Here is a 20,977-nt window from a genome sequence, read left to right on the forward strand (position 1 = left end):
TATAATCTAAAAACAGGTCTTGTTTATTTCAAAGCTATCAGTAAAATTGCACACTTAGATTGAAGCAGTCCATAACGAAGTGCTATTTTTAAAGATTTGATTCTTTCATTTAACAACAAATTTTAAATTCCCATTGTATACTTGAGACTAAAGTAGAAAAAATAGGCAAATATTGCATGTTCTCTTCCCTCAGAGATGTTTGACTCTCTATCATTAATATTCTTCAGTGATTCTCCATGACTGAAGTAAAACAAAAATTGCCATATCAATAGCAGTAACAAAAATAATTAATAAAATAAAAATCTCCTTAATATAATAGCTAAGACCCTTCAAGACCTGATCTCTCTTCTGTCCTTTCAATTCACCCAGCCCCTAGAGCCTGCCGTATTTCTAGAGATACTGAGCGACTCCTCATTTCATGAATGCAAGATGTTCTCTTCTGCCTCTATCCTTCACAATCCATTTCTACTAACTGGCACATTTATTTCTTGGATTTTATCCACCCAGTAAACACTAATTCATTCTACAAGACTTAGTTTAAGCATTAGCTATTTCCCTGTAAAATGTCCAACCCCACACTATAAGGGTTCACATACCTTCTGGGTCCTCATATCCCTGTTTCAGCACTTCTTTTGCCTGTGTGCATCTTTTTCTCTAGTATTAAACTGGTTGGAGCTAGTGGGTTGGTATTCAGTAAAATAATTTTTAAATGTAGTCGGTCATATGTATTTTTTATTTCTAAAAATATTCAGGGAAGTAGGATTTTTGTAAAGATTTTATTCATTCATTTATTTGAGAGAGAGAGAGCACGTGCAGGCAGGGGGAGGGTCAGAGAAAGAGGGAGAGAGAATCTCGAACAGACTCCACACTGAATGTGAGCCCAGTGCTGGTCTCAATCTCAGGACCCTGAGATCACGACCTGAGCAGAAATCAAGAGTCCAAGGCTCAACCAACTGAGCCACCCAGGCACCTGAGGGCAATAGTTCTGATTTTGTAAGAGTTTATCTTCAAATGCTCTCTCAGTAAAGGAAGTGGTATGATTGAATTAATAATGGGATAATATATTTTAATAAGCTTAGAACTTATATTCTTGTTTTGACTTACAATTATGACATATATGTAGCCACCATTACTGTTAAAAAAATCCATTTCAAAGATTACATTTTATAGTAGGGAAGCTAATCTACAGAGTGGATTCAAAAATAGTGCCACAATTCTGAGCTGTTTGAAGCCTCATCATAGGAAGAAGAATCCATTTTGAATCCATTTGGCCTGGAAACAGCAGCCTGTGCATTTTGTTTGGTTGTTTCATAGTTTTTCTGGAAAACCTCTCTGAGTGTATCACTCTCTTACTATAATACTGGTGGTTTGATTTATATACAGTTTTTGGAGAGATTTTATTTTTTTATGATGAAATAGCATATGGCTGCCATGCAAAATATCAGACTGGCCTTGTTTCTCACATTCATTTAAGATTATAAAAAAAGGTTTCTCAGTCAAGTGCCCCTTATTTTATTCCTTGAACAAGCACTTGGAAATTTTTCCTCAGTCTAAGAGAAAATGTTTTGTATTACTTTGCTAATTATGTTTTTCTCCTTAATTTTTCTCTATTTTCGACAAAAACCCAGAAATAAACATGTTCAAAACTTATTCATTATTCATATTTTTGTCTTTCTCATCAGTAGAGTGTTTTATTTTCTGCCCAATGGTAAAATGTTAAGAAGTCAAAATTCTCCTCTCTGGAAGATAATCCCTAAATTAATTTCAAGCCAATTAAGGTCTTCAGAATGTTCTTAATTGCTTTCATCATTTATCTTGTGATCATGTTGCACATGAATCAAGAAGTCAAGCGGTTTGGGACAAGTAAAGTCAGTTTGTGACTTTCATAGTTGTACCTAAAACTCATCTTTTTGAGGCTGCTTGCACTATGAACTCTTTTTAACTTCCTCCTTTAACCACAAATTACTATGAACAAAAGTTCTGATCTCTCTCTCTCCTGAATGGGTTCAACAGGATTTATTTGCTTGATTTTCCATAGATGGTAAATTTTTAAAAACTGGGAACCATGTTTTAAACTGCCTCATTCATTCAGTAAGTTATTTGAGTACCTCTCGCATACTAGGCGTTGTACTGGTTATTTGAGTTGGAGCCCTGAGTGTGGCACATAGTGTGAATGACAGAGGTACTGCCCCTGCTAGTTTTATGTTTGTATCATGGTCCCTTCGCTCTGTTTTGGACATAGCACAGAGGAACCAAATATGTATTGGGTGAAGGAAATAATGATTTTGTCCTGTTGTTAAATCATTCTTCTATGCTTGGAACATTTTCTCTATGATTTTTTATGCTTATATTTTTCTATCCTTATAGAGACCAGAAAGAAAACTAGAACTAACATGTATACTTTTCTTATAAATCTAAAAATAACAGTAAAGTGAATACATGATTGATTTGGCTAAAAGATTTTCTGAGTCAACTTTTTTGTTAGGGTTTTGCCTTTTAAATTCTTAACTAAAGCCATTTGCTGGATACTTCTCTGTAGAGAATACTTATTTATTGCTTAGTTTCAACTTGGTATTGAAAAGGATAGAGAGAACGTCTGTACCCAATCTTCCAGACAGTCTGAAGAAGGTCCGTGGAGGAGGTCGGGCAACAGCCATTTAAATGAATCAGTGCATGAATTACAGAATCTTGATTGACACTAGATTCAACTGTATACACTGAGGAGCATATGAAAAGATTAGTGTGAATCAAGCAAATTTTGAAAGACTGAGGGACATTTAGATAAATTAGAATATAGACAAAATAAGAGCAAAGATGGATACAAGTTCTGGGAGATGGAAACAGGAATATTTCATGGTAATTATTCATTTTTACCTAATGGGAATGTAGGGGTTAATATAGGACCCTTTAAATAAAGTGGCTTTACCAATAAAATACAGAATGTGAAAATGCTTTAATTCCAAAGAACCATGGAAATAGAATTTAGAGTTATTGGACTTTTTAGGTTATCTTTTATTGTGTGTAATATGTTTTAATTTTGGCTCATTTGCAGTAAAGAAATAGTTGTTTATTTGAGTTCAAGACATAATTTGAGCAGTTACTATATATCACATACTGTATTTGGTACTACAGATATTAACAGGAAAAAAATGAGACACTTCCCCTAAGTGAACTTGGGAAAACATGTATTCACTCTTCCTAGAAGTGACTTGGGAAGGTAGGATGGTTTGGTAGAAGGAACAAGAACATTGGAGTCGGAAAGTCTTAAGTCCCTATGACCTTAGTTTCCATGTCTGTAGAAGGAGACTCATGCCGCCTTTTCTCTCGTAAGACTTATATTCAATAGATATATTTTAAAACCTTAGTTCTTCCTTCCCTTTTGTGATGGTGGGAAATTGGACTTAGAAATGAAATAGACCCAGATTTGAATCTAGGCTATGCAAACTGATGCCCTCTGAGTCACTTTCCTTATTTGTAAAATGTAGTAATAATAGCACCAACTTCACAGACTTGTGATGATTAAATGAGCTAATACATGCTAGGTACCCAGCACATAGTCATATACCAAGGAAACACAAGATAAATGTGAATTTCCTTTCTTTTCCACTCTGGCCACTCTGAGTGGGAATTTCCAGTGGAAAAAAGGCCAAGGCTTAAGGGAGGTCCCCAGTTATTGGTCTTTAGTTAAGTTATATCCCACAGGAATCATATCAGGACCTGAGAAGCTCAAATGCTGCAGTCAGATGGAACTGAGGATAACATCTTTTGTTAAGTGACTTTTAATTTGTACTGGAAAAACTGGGTATAAAATAGCTGTAACACTAAGATACTTCTCCTAATAAAAACCTGTGTCTGCCTGTAAAAACATTTTAATAAAGTTTTGTAAAGATGCCTGGGTTTTTTAAAACCCAAACATTTGCCCCAATAGCCTGCTGCTAGGATTACATGGATTCTGCTTTTCACCCCCAGTTAATCACAATTTCAAGTTAGGACTGGCCAGTAGTCGTCTGGTTGACTCCTGTATTTTCTATAGTTTAGGAGGCAAAACAGGCTATATGTTAGCCTTTGTATGATAGTAGTATGCAAATAGAGACTAATCATGTTTTCACTAATTTAGATATAATAGCAAGTGGGGTGGTCCTCCTGAAAATAAAGTTTTAGATTATAATTTGTTCTTTTTCTAAATAATATGAAATTAGCAAGTTTCATGAAATGAGATCTCATCTGCTTACTCTTTAAATGGTAATAGAACCATGCTGAGCCAGACTCTTGTGTTACCTTTTTCTAGGCAAAAAATCATGCAAAGCAGGGGATAAAGGAAGTGAAGAGTAAGCTAAAACACAAGGTATGTCATATTCTTCTTTTCATTCTAACTTGATTCTTGCATTAGTTTGAAGCTTATACTTTACAAATCACATGAGATTTTTGTTTTTAATGATGTTTGAAATATGCTTAGCCCTTTGTTCAACAATGTATTTTTCATAACAAGCCCTCTGGCAACTATCTGCCATTCTATATGCAGTCACTGAATAATCTCTTTATTGTTTGCATATTTTATCACAGAACAACGGAGATCTTCAAAGATGCTTTAACAGGATGTATGTTTTCATAAAGTTGATTGCCTTGATATCACAATTGAAATTCTTGCTTCAAGCTGAGAATTTCTTTAAAAAGATGATCTTTGGTGCAGAATGAAGCCAGGAATGCCATCATTTGGTTTTATAGGATCTTTCCAGTAGTTGCTACTTTAATTTGAAGCATGTTCTTAATTTATAAAAGATTGTGTTTGAAGATGTGTATTTGAATCCATGAATATTGCATATATATGAATATTTATGTGTATGTGCTTTTTATTTGAGTACATATTACATCTTTGCAGATTTTTGTCAGTTGTTTTGAATTTCTATCTTTGAAGAAAAATATTATTTAAAACTTCCATTTTTATGATAGTAAATAATCTTTATAAAAATTTCATCCAAATTTTTCAAAATAGAGACTATTTTGGAAATTATTAACCCATAATATAGAAAAATGCAATTTCTTCCTAAATAGATTTTTTTTTTAGATTTTATTTATTTATTTGACAGAGAGGGATCACAAGCAGGCAGAGAGGCAGGCAGAGAGAGAGAGGGATGGGGAAACAGGCTCCCTGCTGCACAGAGAGCCCGATGCAGGGCTTGATCCCAGGACCCTAAGATCATTATCTGAGCTGAAGGCAGGGGCTTTACCCACTGAGCTTCCCAGGCGCCCCAATTTTTAAAAATTGTATCTGAAGTGTTATTTTGCTATTTACATCTGTATCAGATAGTTTGTCTAAAAGGAATGCAAGTATTTTAAAATAATTACTTGTATATTTCCTCCTGTGTAGGAAAATGAAGAGGATTATGGGACCTGTTCTGGTTCTGTACAGTATACACCAGTTTACACATCACACAATGAAAAGGGAGGAAATACAGAAAAGCGTAAGCTTGCCCAGGTGGGTTTATTTACTCTTATGTCTCCAAATTCTAAAATTATGTAATTCTGGTTAGTTTTTAAAAAACAGTTTTGGACCCGTTCTTTTTTTTTTTTTTCCCCCCATCATTATGGTAAGAAAGTTTGTGTTTCCAGTCAAGGAGGTTGAGTAGGTAGTATCTGAGCAGGCTGCAAGAGGATTAGGAATTAGTCATTCCAGATACCAATCTCTGCATACTTTATTATGTCATCATAGAGTTCACAGTCCAGGAAGGGGAGAGAAGCAGTTAAGCATGTGATTGCTATAGGATGTGAATAGCTTGATGATGAGGAGGGAAATCCCAGATTTCTACTACAAAAATAAAATGAAATTCATGCATGGAAATTTGTTTAAATCCTTTATAGAAATTAGAATATAAAGTGATATGCCTGTTTTTTTCTAAAGTTAGATTTTTTTTTGCTATAAATATTTAAAGCTTCTGCTTATATGTTGATGTTATGTAAAATACTGTCCTAAAGGGGAAAGTGTTCAGAATTATAGCTATATGTACCTTGGTTTTGCTTTATAAATATGTTTCTGAAGGTTTATATGATCCAGATTTGTATACACCAAATCATATTTTAAGTGGCCTTAGAAAACTAGCTTTTAAAAAGAATTTTCAACTGGATTATAGTTCATTTATTGCAGCCACTGATGTTTACAGATGAGGGAGGTGATACCCAGAATGGTCACCTCACCTAAGACTTACAAGGAGTTAGTGGGAGAGTGGGATGCGAATGCATCCCTAATGCTCACTTAGCTTTTCTGGATCTGCACACACTGCAGGAGCAGGGATGGCCTTAAAGAGCTTCTCTGTGTCAGGAGGGATGGGGAGAAGCTAGTGAAACTGTACTAAAACCCTCGCCTTTATAAAGAAAACTTATTCATTTCTTTATAAAGAAAACTGGCACTTACTGTGTACCAGTCATGCCTCTAAATGTTCCAGGAGAAACAAAACACATCTCTGCCTTCATGGGACCATTTTTATACCATACTAAGTGCCTTCTCTATGATCTATCCATTTATAAATTTTATTTTCCATATACTAGTATTGGTTAATTGCAGCATATTGGTTTAATAATGCTGATTGTATGACCTATAGTAAGCCCTTCAGTAAATAATTCCACAAGTATAGAAACCTTCCCTGGCTACTCTTAACTGGAAAATATGTATTAACTTGTAAACCAACGATGGATTTACAATCAATTACTCTATATTTTTTCCATCACTAGCATTTTCAATTCCTTTTGGTTCTCAAGCTTCAACATCTTAAAAACTTTTGCAAAATGTTTATTGCCTTAATATTGGAGCAGTTATGTTTTATTTACAATGGTGCACTGGTTTTTATGTGAAAAAAAGAGTGAGATCTTTATTACTTATTGGATGCTTTAGGGTAGAAAGAATACACATGAATTAGAGAAACCCTTGTCCCAAATGTCAGTTTTAAGTTAAGAATACTATTTTTAGCTCCTCGTATAAATTTTTAAATCTTCCTTTCTTTAACACAGCAGTGTATTTCTCTGATTATTTAGTTATAAGGTATATTACAGATTTCTGTTTTTGTTTTCTGTTAGACAATTTCTGATAGAGAAAATTGCATTAAGTTACAACCTTACAGGATAATAGGTTATATTTATTGCATACTTATCCTGAATTTTCATGGCCATCACGTAGTATAATATCATTAATTCAACTATCTGTATTCATCAGTTAGCATTTTGTGGTTTTCAGGCGGACATGACAAATGATGACTCTAACAAGAATTAAGAGAATTAGGGCTTATTCTTTTAAGAATTATAATTTTCCTACTTGGTTCATAGGAATTTGTTGAGCAACATATTTAGATTTATTATGCAGGTGCTGATAATTTCTGAATATCAATCTTTTCAAATGATAAATATCTGAGTTTTAGGTAATGTGTAATCCCCGTATGTGTATTTCTTTATATACATGTGTTCCATTATAGAAATGGGTGTATATACCTGTGTGTGTGTGTGTGTGTGTGTGTGTGTGTGTGTATGTGTTAATGATATATGTTTTAACAGGTCAATTTGTTAAGGATCCATATTTCTAATCATTTGTAACCCAGCAGTATTTATCACAATCTGCTGTTTTTTCTCTGCTTAGGTTAGGCATAGGAATGTATGTAGCCCTCTGGTAGGACTGGAACCAGAAAATGGAAAAAGCAAAAGCACTCAGGGAAGAATATCAGCCCTCCTCCCCTTACCCCTTACCCCCACCCCCTCCCCATGTCCCAACCCATCTTCTCTCTCTCTCTCTCTCATCCGGCTTGTTCTTCTCTCTGTGTTGGTTAATTGCATTGGTTAATTAATTCTTCTCTCTGCTTAACTATCCACTGTGCCTTTCATAGAGAGGTTTTCTCAACTCCTCCATGTGCCTGACGCTGGGCTTGCAGGCCCTCAGCTCAGCCAGCTGCTGGAAATGGACTGCGATTCCCAGATCCACTGTCTTGTGGAAGTGTGTCATCAGCCCACTCGGATCCAGCATTAATCCTTAGGTCAGTCAACTCTAGCCAGGGAAGCAAGGAGAATACCATGTACCAAGAACACTGGCAAGTAGTAGAGGTGAACAGGGAAAGCAGTTCTCAGAGGAGGGTTTTAAGGACAGTGACAAAAATCTCAAGATTATTTGCTACCTCCAATTGCCTTGTAATCATTTGGCGAAAAGTTGCCTTTGTAAAAAGAAAAAAAATCTATATTTTTAAATACTTAGGGGCTGGTCTTTGTACCATAAACCTGAAGCTTGGCAAAGTTTAAGGTCAGCCTACCCTAGTGGGTCATTGTTGCCTCAGTTCCCACATGAGACCTGAGCCACTTACACAAACAGACTACATAGAAAATAAGCTTCAAATACATTGTTTGCATTTGGGGCAGGGAAATCAGTAGGGACTGGGCATAGTCTGCCTTTTTTTGTGGTCTGATACCACAGAAGCTTCCTTGGTTCACTTTTTGGTGGTAATCCAGTCTCAATGATTTGCTAGAAATATGATCCATTGTATAATACAAGAAACAGAAGCTCATGCTAGAACCATGAAGATACCGTTTTATGATTATCTCCAAATCAATAAACAGTCTTACTGTTGCTCTCTAAGCACAATAATATTAGGATCTGAGCCCATTAGGATTTCCAATTACATATGTAAGCATTTTGAGAAATAGATATGGTTCGAGGCATAATCTGGGTATCAATAAATATGTCAGAGACATATGTTTATGTTTATTATAATATATTATTATAATTTATGTTTATTAACTTGCTTATATTCTACTTATTTCCAAAATTAATTGGACATTTTAGCAGGAATCATAGAACAAAAGATTGAAATGTATTTAATTTAGATAAAATTCAGGGCAGAGAGAAAGTGCAGTAAGAAGCTAAGGCCTGGGGCGCCTGGGTGGCTCAGTCATTAAGCGTGTGCCTTCAGTTCAGGTCATGATCCCAGGGCCCTGGGCTGGAGCCCCGCATCAGGCAGGCTCCCTGCTCGGTGGGAAGTCTGCTTCTCCCCCTCCCACTCCTCTCTTGCTGAGTCTCTCTCTGTCAAATGAATAAATAGAATCTTTAAAAAAAAAAAAAAAAAAGCAGCAGCAGCTAAGACCCATTCCCTTGCTTAGCAGCCAAAATGAAAAGACAAACACACCTACCAGGGTTCATGATGTGTACAAGGATTAAAATAAAATTGTTCAGGAGGCATGCAACTATTCCAGGAAATAGGGCTAGACATTGTGGATCCACAGGTGAAGCCAGTGTCCCAACAGCTCCCATCCAGTGGAAGTAGCCAAGAGAGGCAAGGAACACTGTTTTAGGGACAGAAATCTGATTTTCCTTCTTTCTCTCTTCTGTGTAATGTCTATCACTTGAAATACTCAGGTTTATTAATACAAAGACAGCTTAATTCCTAAGAAATTTAAAAAAATAAAGGCTACAAGTAGAAGTAAACTTAGAAGGCTCTCTTTTCTTCTGTCAGTCAGGCTCCCTGAATTAGAAGAGTAACATCACTGTCTCATGTTAGAACTAGCCTCTCACTGAAGGACCATTCTCTCTGGGCCCCATCTCACATTTGATTATTCAAATAGCCATACACTCTCTCTCTCCCTCTCTCTCTCTCTCTCTTTAAAGATTTTATTTATTTATTTGACAGAGAGAGACTGTGAGAGAGGGAATACAAGCAGGGGAAGTAGGAGAGGGAGAAGCAGGCTTCCTGGGGAGCAAGGAGCCCGATGATGATGCAGGGCTCCATCCCAGGACACTGGAATCAGCCACACCCTCTTAAAATTCTTGCCATGTGGTAAATTCAGTTACCTAAAAGTGAGATTCCATAGGACCTCTAGGATTTGGTGATACAGATAATTTTGAGGTCTTACTATCCCTATTTCCAAACTTCAATTTTTACAGAGTGGAATAACATTGAAGTACTCTAGAGTGAACTTGGAAAACATGAGGAAGAGACAGCAAAGCTGTCTGTATGTTTGTGTGTATTATATGATTAATTTAAAACTCCCAGCAATCCAAGCACACTGGGAATGATGATCCCCATTTTTCAGATTTAGTAACAGCAGAGGGATGAAGAAATGTGACCAAAGTAATGAGTATCAGAGTAGGGATTGAAAAGCAGACAGATTCTGGAAGTTAAGTAGCTAACCACTGCTGTCGTGCCTTTTTGTTGGGTGGAGTGTTTGTGGAGGAAGGGCTGTGGGAGACAAAGTTACAGTGTTGAGAGCCAGAGAGACTTGACTTTGGAAAGAGTACTAGCAGTTCGCATTGAGCAAAACACAGTGTCCGTAAGCCGTACTTTCTACATTTATAAAATGGTAATGACAATACATGTCATTTTGCTAAGATACTATAGGCATTATGGATAATGTGTATAAAACACCTGCCACATAATAGGCACTTAAAAATTGGCAGCTACCCATTAATGCATATACATATATCTTGAACTTCAGGTCTCTTACCACAGTGGCCCTGACTTTCTTCTCTCTTGGTAGTAACTATCCAGAGCCACTAACAGTCCTCTAGTTCCCTAAAGTAGTATCTGTCTTCATTCTAAGTACGGATAACTTTACATCCCAGTTTATAATTAGAGAAGAAATATATAGCTTATTTTCCTGAGAAATGTCTTAATTTCTAAGTTTAAAAGACCTCAGGATTCGTCATTTTTTTGTCAGTAGAGGTATCAAAATAAAGAATATGGGCTTTGCTTATCCCAATTCTTTATCCATTTGAGAAGTTGATCTCAGCTATGTAAAGAACTTTACATTTCCAGTTTCCAGCTAGACTTGGATAAATGAAACACTTTATTTTCACCTGTTTTTCAAAAGATGAAAATGAGATTATGGTTGCTTAAAATCAAGAATGTATTTTAGTAAGTGAAAAAAAAATCAAGTTTCATAGTCTGGGTACTGTAGAAAAGAAAAAAAATTAAAATGTATGTTGTTTTAAGCCTGTATTCCATTACTTAGCTTGTGTTTGGAATAGATTGTGAATCTACATCTACACCCCAACAAATTGTAATTTGTGTGCTGGTCTGCTAATTAGTATGGTTATTTCCCATTTTGTTGATGAGGCTTAAATAAATGTCAAGGGTACAGCCATGAAGATCTCCCAATTAGGCTTCACATTTGTAAAACCCAACCCTTTTCCCTTTTGTGTGAAGATGACAGTTCCAACAGCAGCCCCAGCCTAACAGGACTCCAGGGAAAGGATCCTCCTCTGGTTTATTGAAAACAGGGCCAGTTGGGTCCAGTGAGAATACTGCCACCGGTCATGGTGCAGAACAGTTTTAATCTTGACTACACACTTACCTTCTTTCATCAATTTTATGTTAGAATACTGACTGTAGTCTTCGTGAACAACGTTTATACTAAGTCTGTCCCTGAAAATTATGTTTTAAGAATATTTATTTGTAAAAATTCATGGGAGTTTTCTAAGAATGAGAAATCCCTTTAAATCTGCAAAATTTATATGTATCTAAGATGCTACTCCATTTTTAATATTATTAGCCATTCTTAACTTATTCTGGCAATTGTAATGTGTATGTATGTATCTGTGTATCTATATAGGACACACACATGTACACATACATACGCACACACACATCAACTGGACTAGTGAACTGCAAGCAGGAGCTTAGCTATATTACAAGTCAACATTAACAGATGGATGGCCCTAAGCAAGCAAAACCACGGCAACAAAATCTAGTGAAAGTAGAGGATTGAAGCTTTTTGTTGTTAAGCCCTATTAAAACCCTGGCACACATATCACTCTTAACTATTTCATGTCTGAGACAAATAGCAATGCACTCAGATTTATTTCCAACCTTTCCAATTAATTGTATAAAAGCAGCCTGGGAAAATATGAATGGAAGATTATTTTCTCATTTGCAATATGATATAGTATGCCTGTTGATAAATACTTACACTTGGAACATATTCAAGTCTTTAACCCAAATGCAGTGTTTACAAATAGAAATATGTGTAATAGTCATAATGTCTACTAGTAAGACGAAGAACTATGAAACTAGTGATTGTTGATTCTACTGTTATTTTTTAATGATTTTTTTTATTATGTTATGTTAGTCACCATACAGTACCATATTCACATACAGACTAACAGTTTAAGGTATGAAGTTACTTTTTGAATGCATAAATAAGGAACATATTTACACCATAAAATGTAATCTATGTGATTTTCCTTTTTACCCATTATACACTGCTAAACTATACTGTCATTTTGAATCCTTATGTATTTAATGGCTTATCAATCATCCTAGTAGATTTATGGAATATAGCACAACAGCCGTGAGCTCATTTTATAATTGACAAGTAATACAATTTCATCTTTAAAGAATGGACTTAGAAGTATTTATATACATATTTCTGGCATCTAGAGACTTGCAAGTAAGGCATTTCAAAACCACATTTTTGTTGAATGGGGACTTAAAAGACATCCTAGTACAAAAGCATGTTTTTAATAATATGAATAATCAAGAGGTTTACATTTTACAGATATAAATTTCATATTTTAAAATGTCACAAGTTAAGTTGCTATGAAATTTGTAAGATAAAAACTTAGATTCTCTAAATTATTTAGTTCCTAAGCATAATAAATAATGGGATATTCATACCTAGGAGGATGTGGTTTATGGTATTGTGTTTGTGACCCTCTTTTCTTCACTGGAATTCAGTGGACTCTGGGAATAAAATGAATGTAATTAAAGATAGCATTTTTTGCTCAGGTGACACAATAGATTTTAAAAAATGGCACAATTGTTGGGATCTTTGGAAATACACAGTCCATTCAGTAGCTTTGCTTTATTAGTCAAGAAAGAAATGGCATAATCATTATTTGCAGAGGGTAGACACCACTTGCTTTCTATAACCAAGAAAAGAATGATTGCAAATCACAGTGAGAAAGATAATAGTGACCTGGAGAGACAGGGAAGAAATGGATGTATGAAGGAGGGCCCAGATAACTGGAAAGAATACTTAATGTAAATTTTACAAAATAATAAGTTTAACCAAATCATGATAAGCAAAAAAAAAGAAAAAAATCCTTTATTTTTTATTTTTTAGCACTTTCTGTAATTTGGCTCAATATTGAGAACACTATTATGGTGATAAAGCTAAATTGTTGAATTAAAGTGATAAAATCTATTAGAAAGTTTCAAATGATGAAAATACTTTGAAATAAGTAAATGTGTCTCTATTAAAATATACCCACAAAAATATTGCTTAAATGAAAACACCATTTTAGATGTCTCTGTCCCAAAGTCACTCTTTGACATAGCATGTATTTATTCTAATTTATATTAATGTCACTAATTTTAAAGAAATTGATTCACAGACCTGTACGCCTGGGACAAATAATATATGTTAATAAAAATAATTTTTTAAAAAATATTTTTTCCTCTGTCATTTTCTGTTGAAATAATATTAATTTCCAACATGTCAAATTTCATTATGGTTAAAATCTGTACCTTGCCACCTACCTCCCCCCATTCAGTTACGGAAACTGAATGCCCTCTAGTGGCATTGTATAATACTTTGTTTCGTTGAAAGATGATAGTTACAAACCAAAAAAATATTATAAAATTTGCCATACAGAATAGTCTTTTCTAGAAATGCAATAAAATACACACTGAAACATTTATATTTTCATAAAATTATTCAAGAACATTATTTTTTCAAAGAAATAATTCAGAACCAGCTCCTTTCAGTAATTGGCTGGGACTTCATTTTTTAAATGTTTAGTTCTGCAAACAATACCAGGTATATTAAAAAGACATGTGAACATGTTCAGTATATATTATGATATCATTTTAGGTTGAAATATACCTTTCCAGTGTTATATTTCACTCTTCAAATTTATTGCCACAACTGACTATGTCATTTATTACAAAGTCTTGAAACAAAAACAGTTACTGGGTTTTCCTTTTAGTAAATATGATGAATATTGACATTCTAGACTTTACATCAATAATCACATTGCTAATATTTTTCCTTGTTACTTCCTATTCTACTTAACTTAGAGTTTCCCCCTGTTTTTTTTTTAAGTTATTTTAAGGGCTTTTGGTAAAATTAACAATAACTCTCTATTCCAAAAGCACCCAATTTTTAATGGACAAATTCTTATGTTCTGCCAGGCATCCTGGGATAAAAAAAAAAAAAAAGATGATGTTCTTCCTATTTTGTATCTAGAACTGCTTTTAAGGTTGGGCAGAGATCAATGTTAGTGTTGATGAAAGAGGAGGCCAGTCTTTTCTTTGTAGGGGTTACTGCTGCTGCCTATTAATGTCCCTCAAGAGAGAAAAATTTCCAGGAATGTCAGTAGATTATAAATACAAGAGTATAATAGAATCTTATTATAATTTGAACTGGATTTGTATCTACTACACATTGTTATGTTTCCTGATACAGAACATAAAAATATTAGAATAATACATAAATATCTTAACAAGTTAGCCTGTGCCCTCATGCCAGTTACAAAATAGGACTACTGTGTGGCAGCGTTGTCTGGAAGTTCTTTATGGTTTTTCTAACATTTGAGTTTAATACTGGTCACTTCACAGAGGTCTGTTCCCTTTTTGAGTTTACTAATGTCTGATAGTTGTGAGATAATGCTTTTGAAGCCAAAATACATATGGAGTAATTGCAATTTCTGTTAAGATTATGTTACATTCAACACAAGAACCATATTAAGACTCCTTCCACACATTTATGCTCATGATATGTTGATATGATAATCTGAAAGATAAAATTAAATATTTTAATCTTTAGTTATGTGCTTTTTACAAACATAGTTTATTAGGTGGCTTGAAATAATGTTGTTTTGTTGGTCACTGCTGAGTTTTTAATTGTTTATTCCAGCTAGAAAAATCATCTTCACATCACTTGGTAAAAGAATCAAATTCTGTTTTACTGAAAATACAGTGGACTTGTGCACAAAGAAACCTTTTTAAATGTTAAAATATTGAAACCCTGTCAGCAAAAGTGAAATTACAGATAGTTTGCCATTTATAAAATTTTATATATTTATCTATTTTGCTTTGTGAATAATTTTAAGTCTTATACATATTCTTATATATATATACTGATCAATAATTTCTCAGTAGTGAAAAGTTACTGCAAGAGCTTTGTTAAATTTTGTATTTTTAAATATTAAAGAACAAAAAATAATTAATGTATTTTAAATATTTATAGTTAACATAATTATTTGGCATATGAACTGTCTTGAAAAACTGGCTTTAAAGTATTAACAATTCACAGTCATATTGCATGTAAACACAGATGAGTAATGAATACTGTGACTACATGGTCTTCTTTCCATTTATTAACACATGTCAATCAGAGAAGGCCTTTTAGAATAGCTAGTACAATGTCGCCATTGGGTATATTGTATATAATCTCTAACAATGGAGAAATGATTTGTGTTTCTAGGATGACTTTGATACATATTTTCCAAAGTAAAAGAAGTCAAAACTTCCTAAAGGAAACTTCGTAGTATCAAGAAAAGGACTCTGTAAAGTGGTCAGTTCCAATTTCAAATACTCTGTCTCTAAAATCTAAGATGGAGATTTCTTTAGTCTAATTCTAGAAGAGTCCCCAACTTAATATTAATTAAAATAAGCATCCATTAATGTAATTAATGGTGTAATGTAGACCTAATGGACAACATCATGATGGAGAAACTATCTAATTCACCTCAACAAAAACTACTGAATGTCTGCTATGTGCTAGTTTATAGTTTTCAAGGTCATACCTCCTGTGAACAGTACTATGTGCAAGGACTGCTTTCAAGATCATTTACCTCATATTACCTTACTAAGGACCATCTTGTACAAATTCAGAAAAACTTCCCTTCATTGACCTTTGTATTTATTCTTCCTTTTAAATTCTTTACAACACATTCATCACTACGTGGAAGTGTAAAAGATCTCGGGCTTTGGAGTATAACAAACCTGGACCTGAATACCAGCTCTGCCACTTGCATGTTTTTGATCTTGAGCAACTTGCCTCACCTCACTAATCCTCTCAGCTTTTGGACCTATAAAATGATGATAGTGTGTCCACTCCTGTAGTTATTGTGGAGATTGGGGTTAGTCTAGTAGTAGAATTTGTTTTTCCAACACTCACCAGAAGTTTAATAAGTATTAGGTGATATCGTTTCTGTTCTATCCACTACAACAGCAGCCTTCACAAAAATTTAGTGAACACCTTCTGTGTTGGGAACAGAAAGAATTGGACCCATTCCTTGGGGCTTGGTTGCTTTATTCTGGTTTTTCATGCAGTTGTTGCTGCTCTTGCTGCTGCTGTTGTTTTTCCTGTTCTTTTTCCTCTTTGTGTTTCAGTTTGAATAATTCTTTTAGATTTGGTACACGTATATGTTATGAAATATTTAGCACAATAAGATTACTTAACACATTTTTCACCTCACAAGATTACCATTTCTTTGTTTTCATGGTGAAAACATTTAAGACCTACTCTCTAGCAACTTTCAGGTATACAATACAGTGTTGTTAACTGTAGTCACCATGCTGTTCATTAGATTTCCAGAACTTACTCATCTCAAAATTGTCAGTTTGTACCTTTTGACCAACATCTCATTTCCTCCACTCCCAGCCCTTGACAACTACCAATCCACTTTCTGTTTCTATGAGCTTGGTTTTTTCAGGTTACACAGGTGAGATTAGAGAGTATTTGTCTTTCTCTGACTTACTTCACTTTGTTTAATCTTCTCAAGGTTTACCAATATCACAAATAGCAATTTCCTTTTTTACTCTGACTGAATAATATCATATTGTATACATACCATATTTCTTTATTCACTTATCCATCAATAGACATTTAGGTTGTTTCCATATCTTGGCTACTGTGAATAATGCTGCAGTGAACATGGGGTACAGATACCTGCATGAGACAGTGATTTCATTTCCTCCTGAAAAATAACCAAAAGTGAAACTGCTAAACCTATGGTCGTTCTATTTTCAGTTTTTGGGGGGAATCGTCGTACTCTTTTTCATAGCGATTGCACAATTTACATTCTCACCAACAGTGCACAACAGTTCCTTTTTTTCCCATATCCTTGCCAATGTTTATTATCTATTGTATTTTTATAATAGCCATTCTAACAGGTGTGAGTTGATATTTCATAGTGGTTTTTATTTGTATTTCCCTGATGTTTAGTGATATTGAGCACGTTTTCATCTACTGATGGCTATTTGTATGTCTTCTTGGGAAAATGTCTAATCAAGTTCTCTGCTTATCTTTAAGTGGATTATTTTTGGGGTGTTTCAGCTATTGTATGAGTTGTAGGAGTTCCTTTTATATTTTGTATATTAATCCCTTTATATGATTTGCAAATATTTTCTCCCATTCCTTGAGAATGGAAGAAATTTTCATTTTGTTCATTATTTCTTTTGCTATGCAGAAGCTTTTTGGTTTGATGTAGTTCCATTTGCTATTTCTTTTTCCTGCTTGTGCTTTTGATGTCATATCCAAAAAATCATTACCAAAACTAATGTCAGGGAGGTTTTTCCTCTAGGATTTTATGGTTTCAGGCCTTACATTCAAGTCCTTAGTATATATTGAGTTAATTTTTGTGAGTGGTACAATTCATGCAGCTTTATTCTTTTGCATGTGAATATCCAGTTTTCCTAGCACCATTTATTGAGAGACTATCCTTTCACCATTGAGTGTTCTTGGCACCTTTATCAAAAATAGTTGACCATATATGGATGGGTTTATTTCTGGACTCTTGATTCTGTTTCATTAGTCTTTATGTCTGTTTTTAAATTAGTACCATACTCTTTTGATTACTATAGCTTTGTAATATAGTTTGGAATCAGAAATTATGATGCTTCACCTTTGTTCTTCTTTCTCAAGATTAATTTGGCTATTCAGGGTCTTTTGTAGTTCCATACAATTTTTTAGGATTGCTTTTCCCATATCTGCAAAGAATGCCATTAGAATTTTGATGGGAATTGCATTGAATCTACAATTCTTTGTTTAGTATGGACATTTTAACTATTAACCCTTCTAATCCATGAACATGGGATATCTTTCCATTTTTTTGTGTCATCTTCAATTTCTTAAATCAGTCTCTCTCTTTTTAAAAAAAAATATGTTATTTATTTATTTAACAGAAAGAGAGGCACAGCAAGAGAGGGAACACAAGCAGGGGGAGTGGGAAAGGGAGAAGCAGGCTTCCCGCTGAGCAGGGAGCCCGATGTGGGGCTCAATCCCAGGACCCTGAGATCACGACTGAAGCCGAAGGCAGATGCTTAACAACTGAGCCACCCAGGCACCCCAATTTCATCAATGTCTTAAAGTTTTTGTTGTATAGATATTTCACTTTCTTGGTTAAATTTAAGTATTTTTTTGTTTCTGATGCTATATAGTACATGGAATTATTTTATTTTATTTAGATAGTTCACTGTTAGTGTATAGAAATGCCAGTCTGTATAATTTCTGTTCATCTGTTTTAATGTTCATTGATACCTTCTTCAGTCTGCTGATAACCTGATTAAAAGAATTCATCCCCTATGTTTTTTTTCTATCATTTCAATTTGACTCTTTTTTTTTTAATGGATTTCATCCTTCTGCTGTTATCTCATCTGTTTATACATGTTGTCCATCATTTTTTCCCCTTACTCTTAATGTGTGGTCGTTCTTGAGTATTGGACCTCATATGTGAAAAGGCAGTAGAGAATAAGTTAAACAGTACTTATATCCAGAAAGACCAAGAGTCTTCTAAATGCTTTTAGTACAGAGATTGAATACATCACAAGTTGAACTGGTTTGGATTTTGTTGTTGTTATCATTACCTTCCGTGGGCTGCTATTATTTTGTATTTAGAATAAACTACTTCTAGTAGAGGTTCTAGAAGGTTTTTCTTAGTGTTTCTCCCTCACCCTCACCTATACCATAGCTACATAGGGGGTCTCTCTCAATATTTTTGCCCCTCATCCAGCAATTAACCTCTTTTGCTGGTTACTTGGTCCTAGCCTTTTGGATTTTCTACACTGTGGTCCAGCTTCATTCTTGACAAGCCATGTGTCCTTGTGGCTCAGATTTTGGGCTTTCTAAATATCCCTCCACTTCTTTCGATGGCAGATAAACTTTCTCATACCTGTAACTGATCTTGGGCAATTTGGAGGCTACTTGTCCCTCTCCATTGGTGATAGATTTCTGCTTGTAGTCAGTGTAGAGTCCTGTGTCTAAGAGGGTTTTCTCCTCTTCCCTAAAGGAGTTTTTGCTCTTATACTTCCCTCAAAAGTTTTGGGATTGAGCTTGCTATCTGCCATCAGTTTATGACTTTTGTGGAATATAAATTAATGTTTTTCTAAATTAAGTAGGGCTTTATCTCTGCTCCCTGTAGCAGCCTATCACTTCCTCCATGCCTATACCATCATGGGAAGCTTGTTTCAGTTTCCTATCTTGCCCTTAGTCTTTCTCTGTAGCACTAGGTAGTAGGGTTGCCTGATTGAGCAAATAAAATTATAGGGTTTTATCTGTAGAAAAGGGCTTGCTAGTGCCAGCTCCTCTTGCCTTTGAGATTGCCAACTATTCCAGACCGACATCTTAGCCCAAACTGGGTCTTTTTTTTTCACTTTTTTTTTTTTTAAATTGTGTTGTTAGCCGCTGTATAGTACATCATTAGTTTTTGATGTAGTGTTCAGTGATTCACTAGTTGTGTATAACATTCAGTGTTCATCACAAAATATGCCCTCCTTAGTGCCCATCACCCGGTGACCCCATCCCCTCAACCCTCCATTCCCCTCTGAAACCTTCAGTTTGTTTCCCAGAGTCCATAGTCTCTCATGGTTCATCTCCCTCTCCAATTTCTCCCCCTTAAGTTTTCCATCCCTTCCCCTATGGTTCTCTGTGCTGTTCCTTATAGTCCACATATGAGTGAAACCATATAATTATTTATCTGCTTGACTTATTTGACTTAGCATAATCCCCTACAGTTCCATCCATGTCGATGGATGTCGATGTCATTCTTTCTGATGGCTTAGTAATATTCCATTGTATATATGAATCACATCTTTTTTTATCCATTCATCTGTTGAAGGGCCTCTCAGCTCCTTCCACAGTTTGGCTATTATGGACATTGCTGCTGTGAACACTGGAGTGCAGGTACCCCTTCTTCTCACTATACCTGTATCTTTGGGGTAAATAACTAGTAGTGCAATTGCTGGGTCATAGGGTAGCTCTCTTTTTAATGTCTTGAGGAACCTCCATCCTGTTTTCCAGAGTGGCTGTACCAGCTTGCATTCCCACTAACAGTGTAAGAGGGCTCCCCTTTTTCCACGTCCTCGCCAACACTTGTTTCCTGTTTTGTTAATTTTTGCCATTTTAACTGGTATAAGGTGATATCTCATTGTGGTTTTGATTTGTATCCTGCCATATTGTTGAAAGGACAGCCTTTGCATTACCAATAGGTTCTGGATCAATGTGTTTTCATTCTCATTATTTTCCATGACTTGTTTAAGTTCTTCCTTAATTTCCTGGTTGACCCAGTCATTCTTTAGTTGGATGTTCTTTAATTTCCACATATTTCAATTCCTTCCAAATTTTTTCTTGTGATTGAGTTCCTGTTTCAAGGCATTGTGGTCTGATAACATGCAGGGAATAATCTCAATCTTTTGGTATTGGTTGAGACCTGATTTGTGACCAAGTATGTTATGTATTCTGGAGGAAGTTCCATGTGCATTCAAGAATGAGTATTATGTTGTTTTAAAGTGGAATGTTCTGTATGCATCTACAAAGTCTGTCTGGTCCAATCTTTCATTCAAAGCTCTTGTTTCTTTGTTTCTTTGTTAATCTTCTGCTTAGATGACCTGTCCATTGCTCCTACTATTAATGTATTATTATCAATATGATTCTTTATTTTGGTTAACAGTTGTTTTATGTAGTTGGATGTGCTCATATTGGGGGCATATGACTTACAATTGTTAGATTT

At 34.8% G+C, this 20,977-nt stretch overlaps 1 protein-coding gene across 6 annotated transcripts in view; it reads left to right on the forward strand.

Annotated features, from left to right (window-relative positions):
* Window positions 1-20,977, forward strand: part of DENND1B (DENN domain containing 1B) — a 266,752-nt gene that overhangs the window by 224,153 nt on the left and 21,622 nt on the right. For all 6 annotated transcript variants that reach the window (XM_013058106.2, XM_004756206.3, XM_004756208.3 and 3 more), the window contains 2 exons: window positions 4,289-4,345; window positions 5,369-5,476. In XM_013058106.2, the coding sequence (XP_012913560.1) occupies window positions 4,289-4,345; window positions 5,369-5,476 (165 nt within the window). The remainder of the gene's footprint in view (window positions 1-4,288; window positions 4,346-5,368; window positions 5,477-20,977) is intronic.

This window comes from Mustela putorius, unplaced genomic scaffold (genome assembly GCF_011764305.1).
Source record: "Mustela putorius furo isolate JIRA1106 unplaced genomic scaffold, ASM1176430v1.1 tig00001012_pilon_pilon_pilon, whole genome shotgun sequence".
In the NCBI taxonomy this organism is placed as follows: domain Eukaryota; kingdom Metazoa; phylum Chordata; class Mammalia; order Carnivora; family Mustelidae; genus Mustela; species Mustela putorius.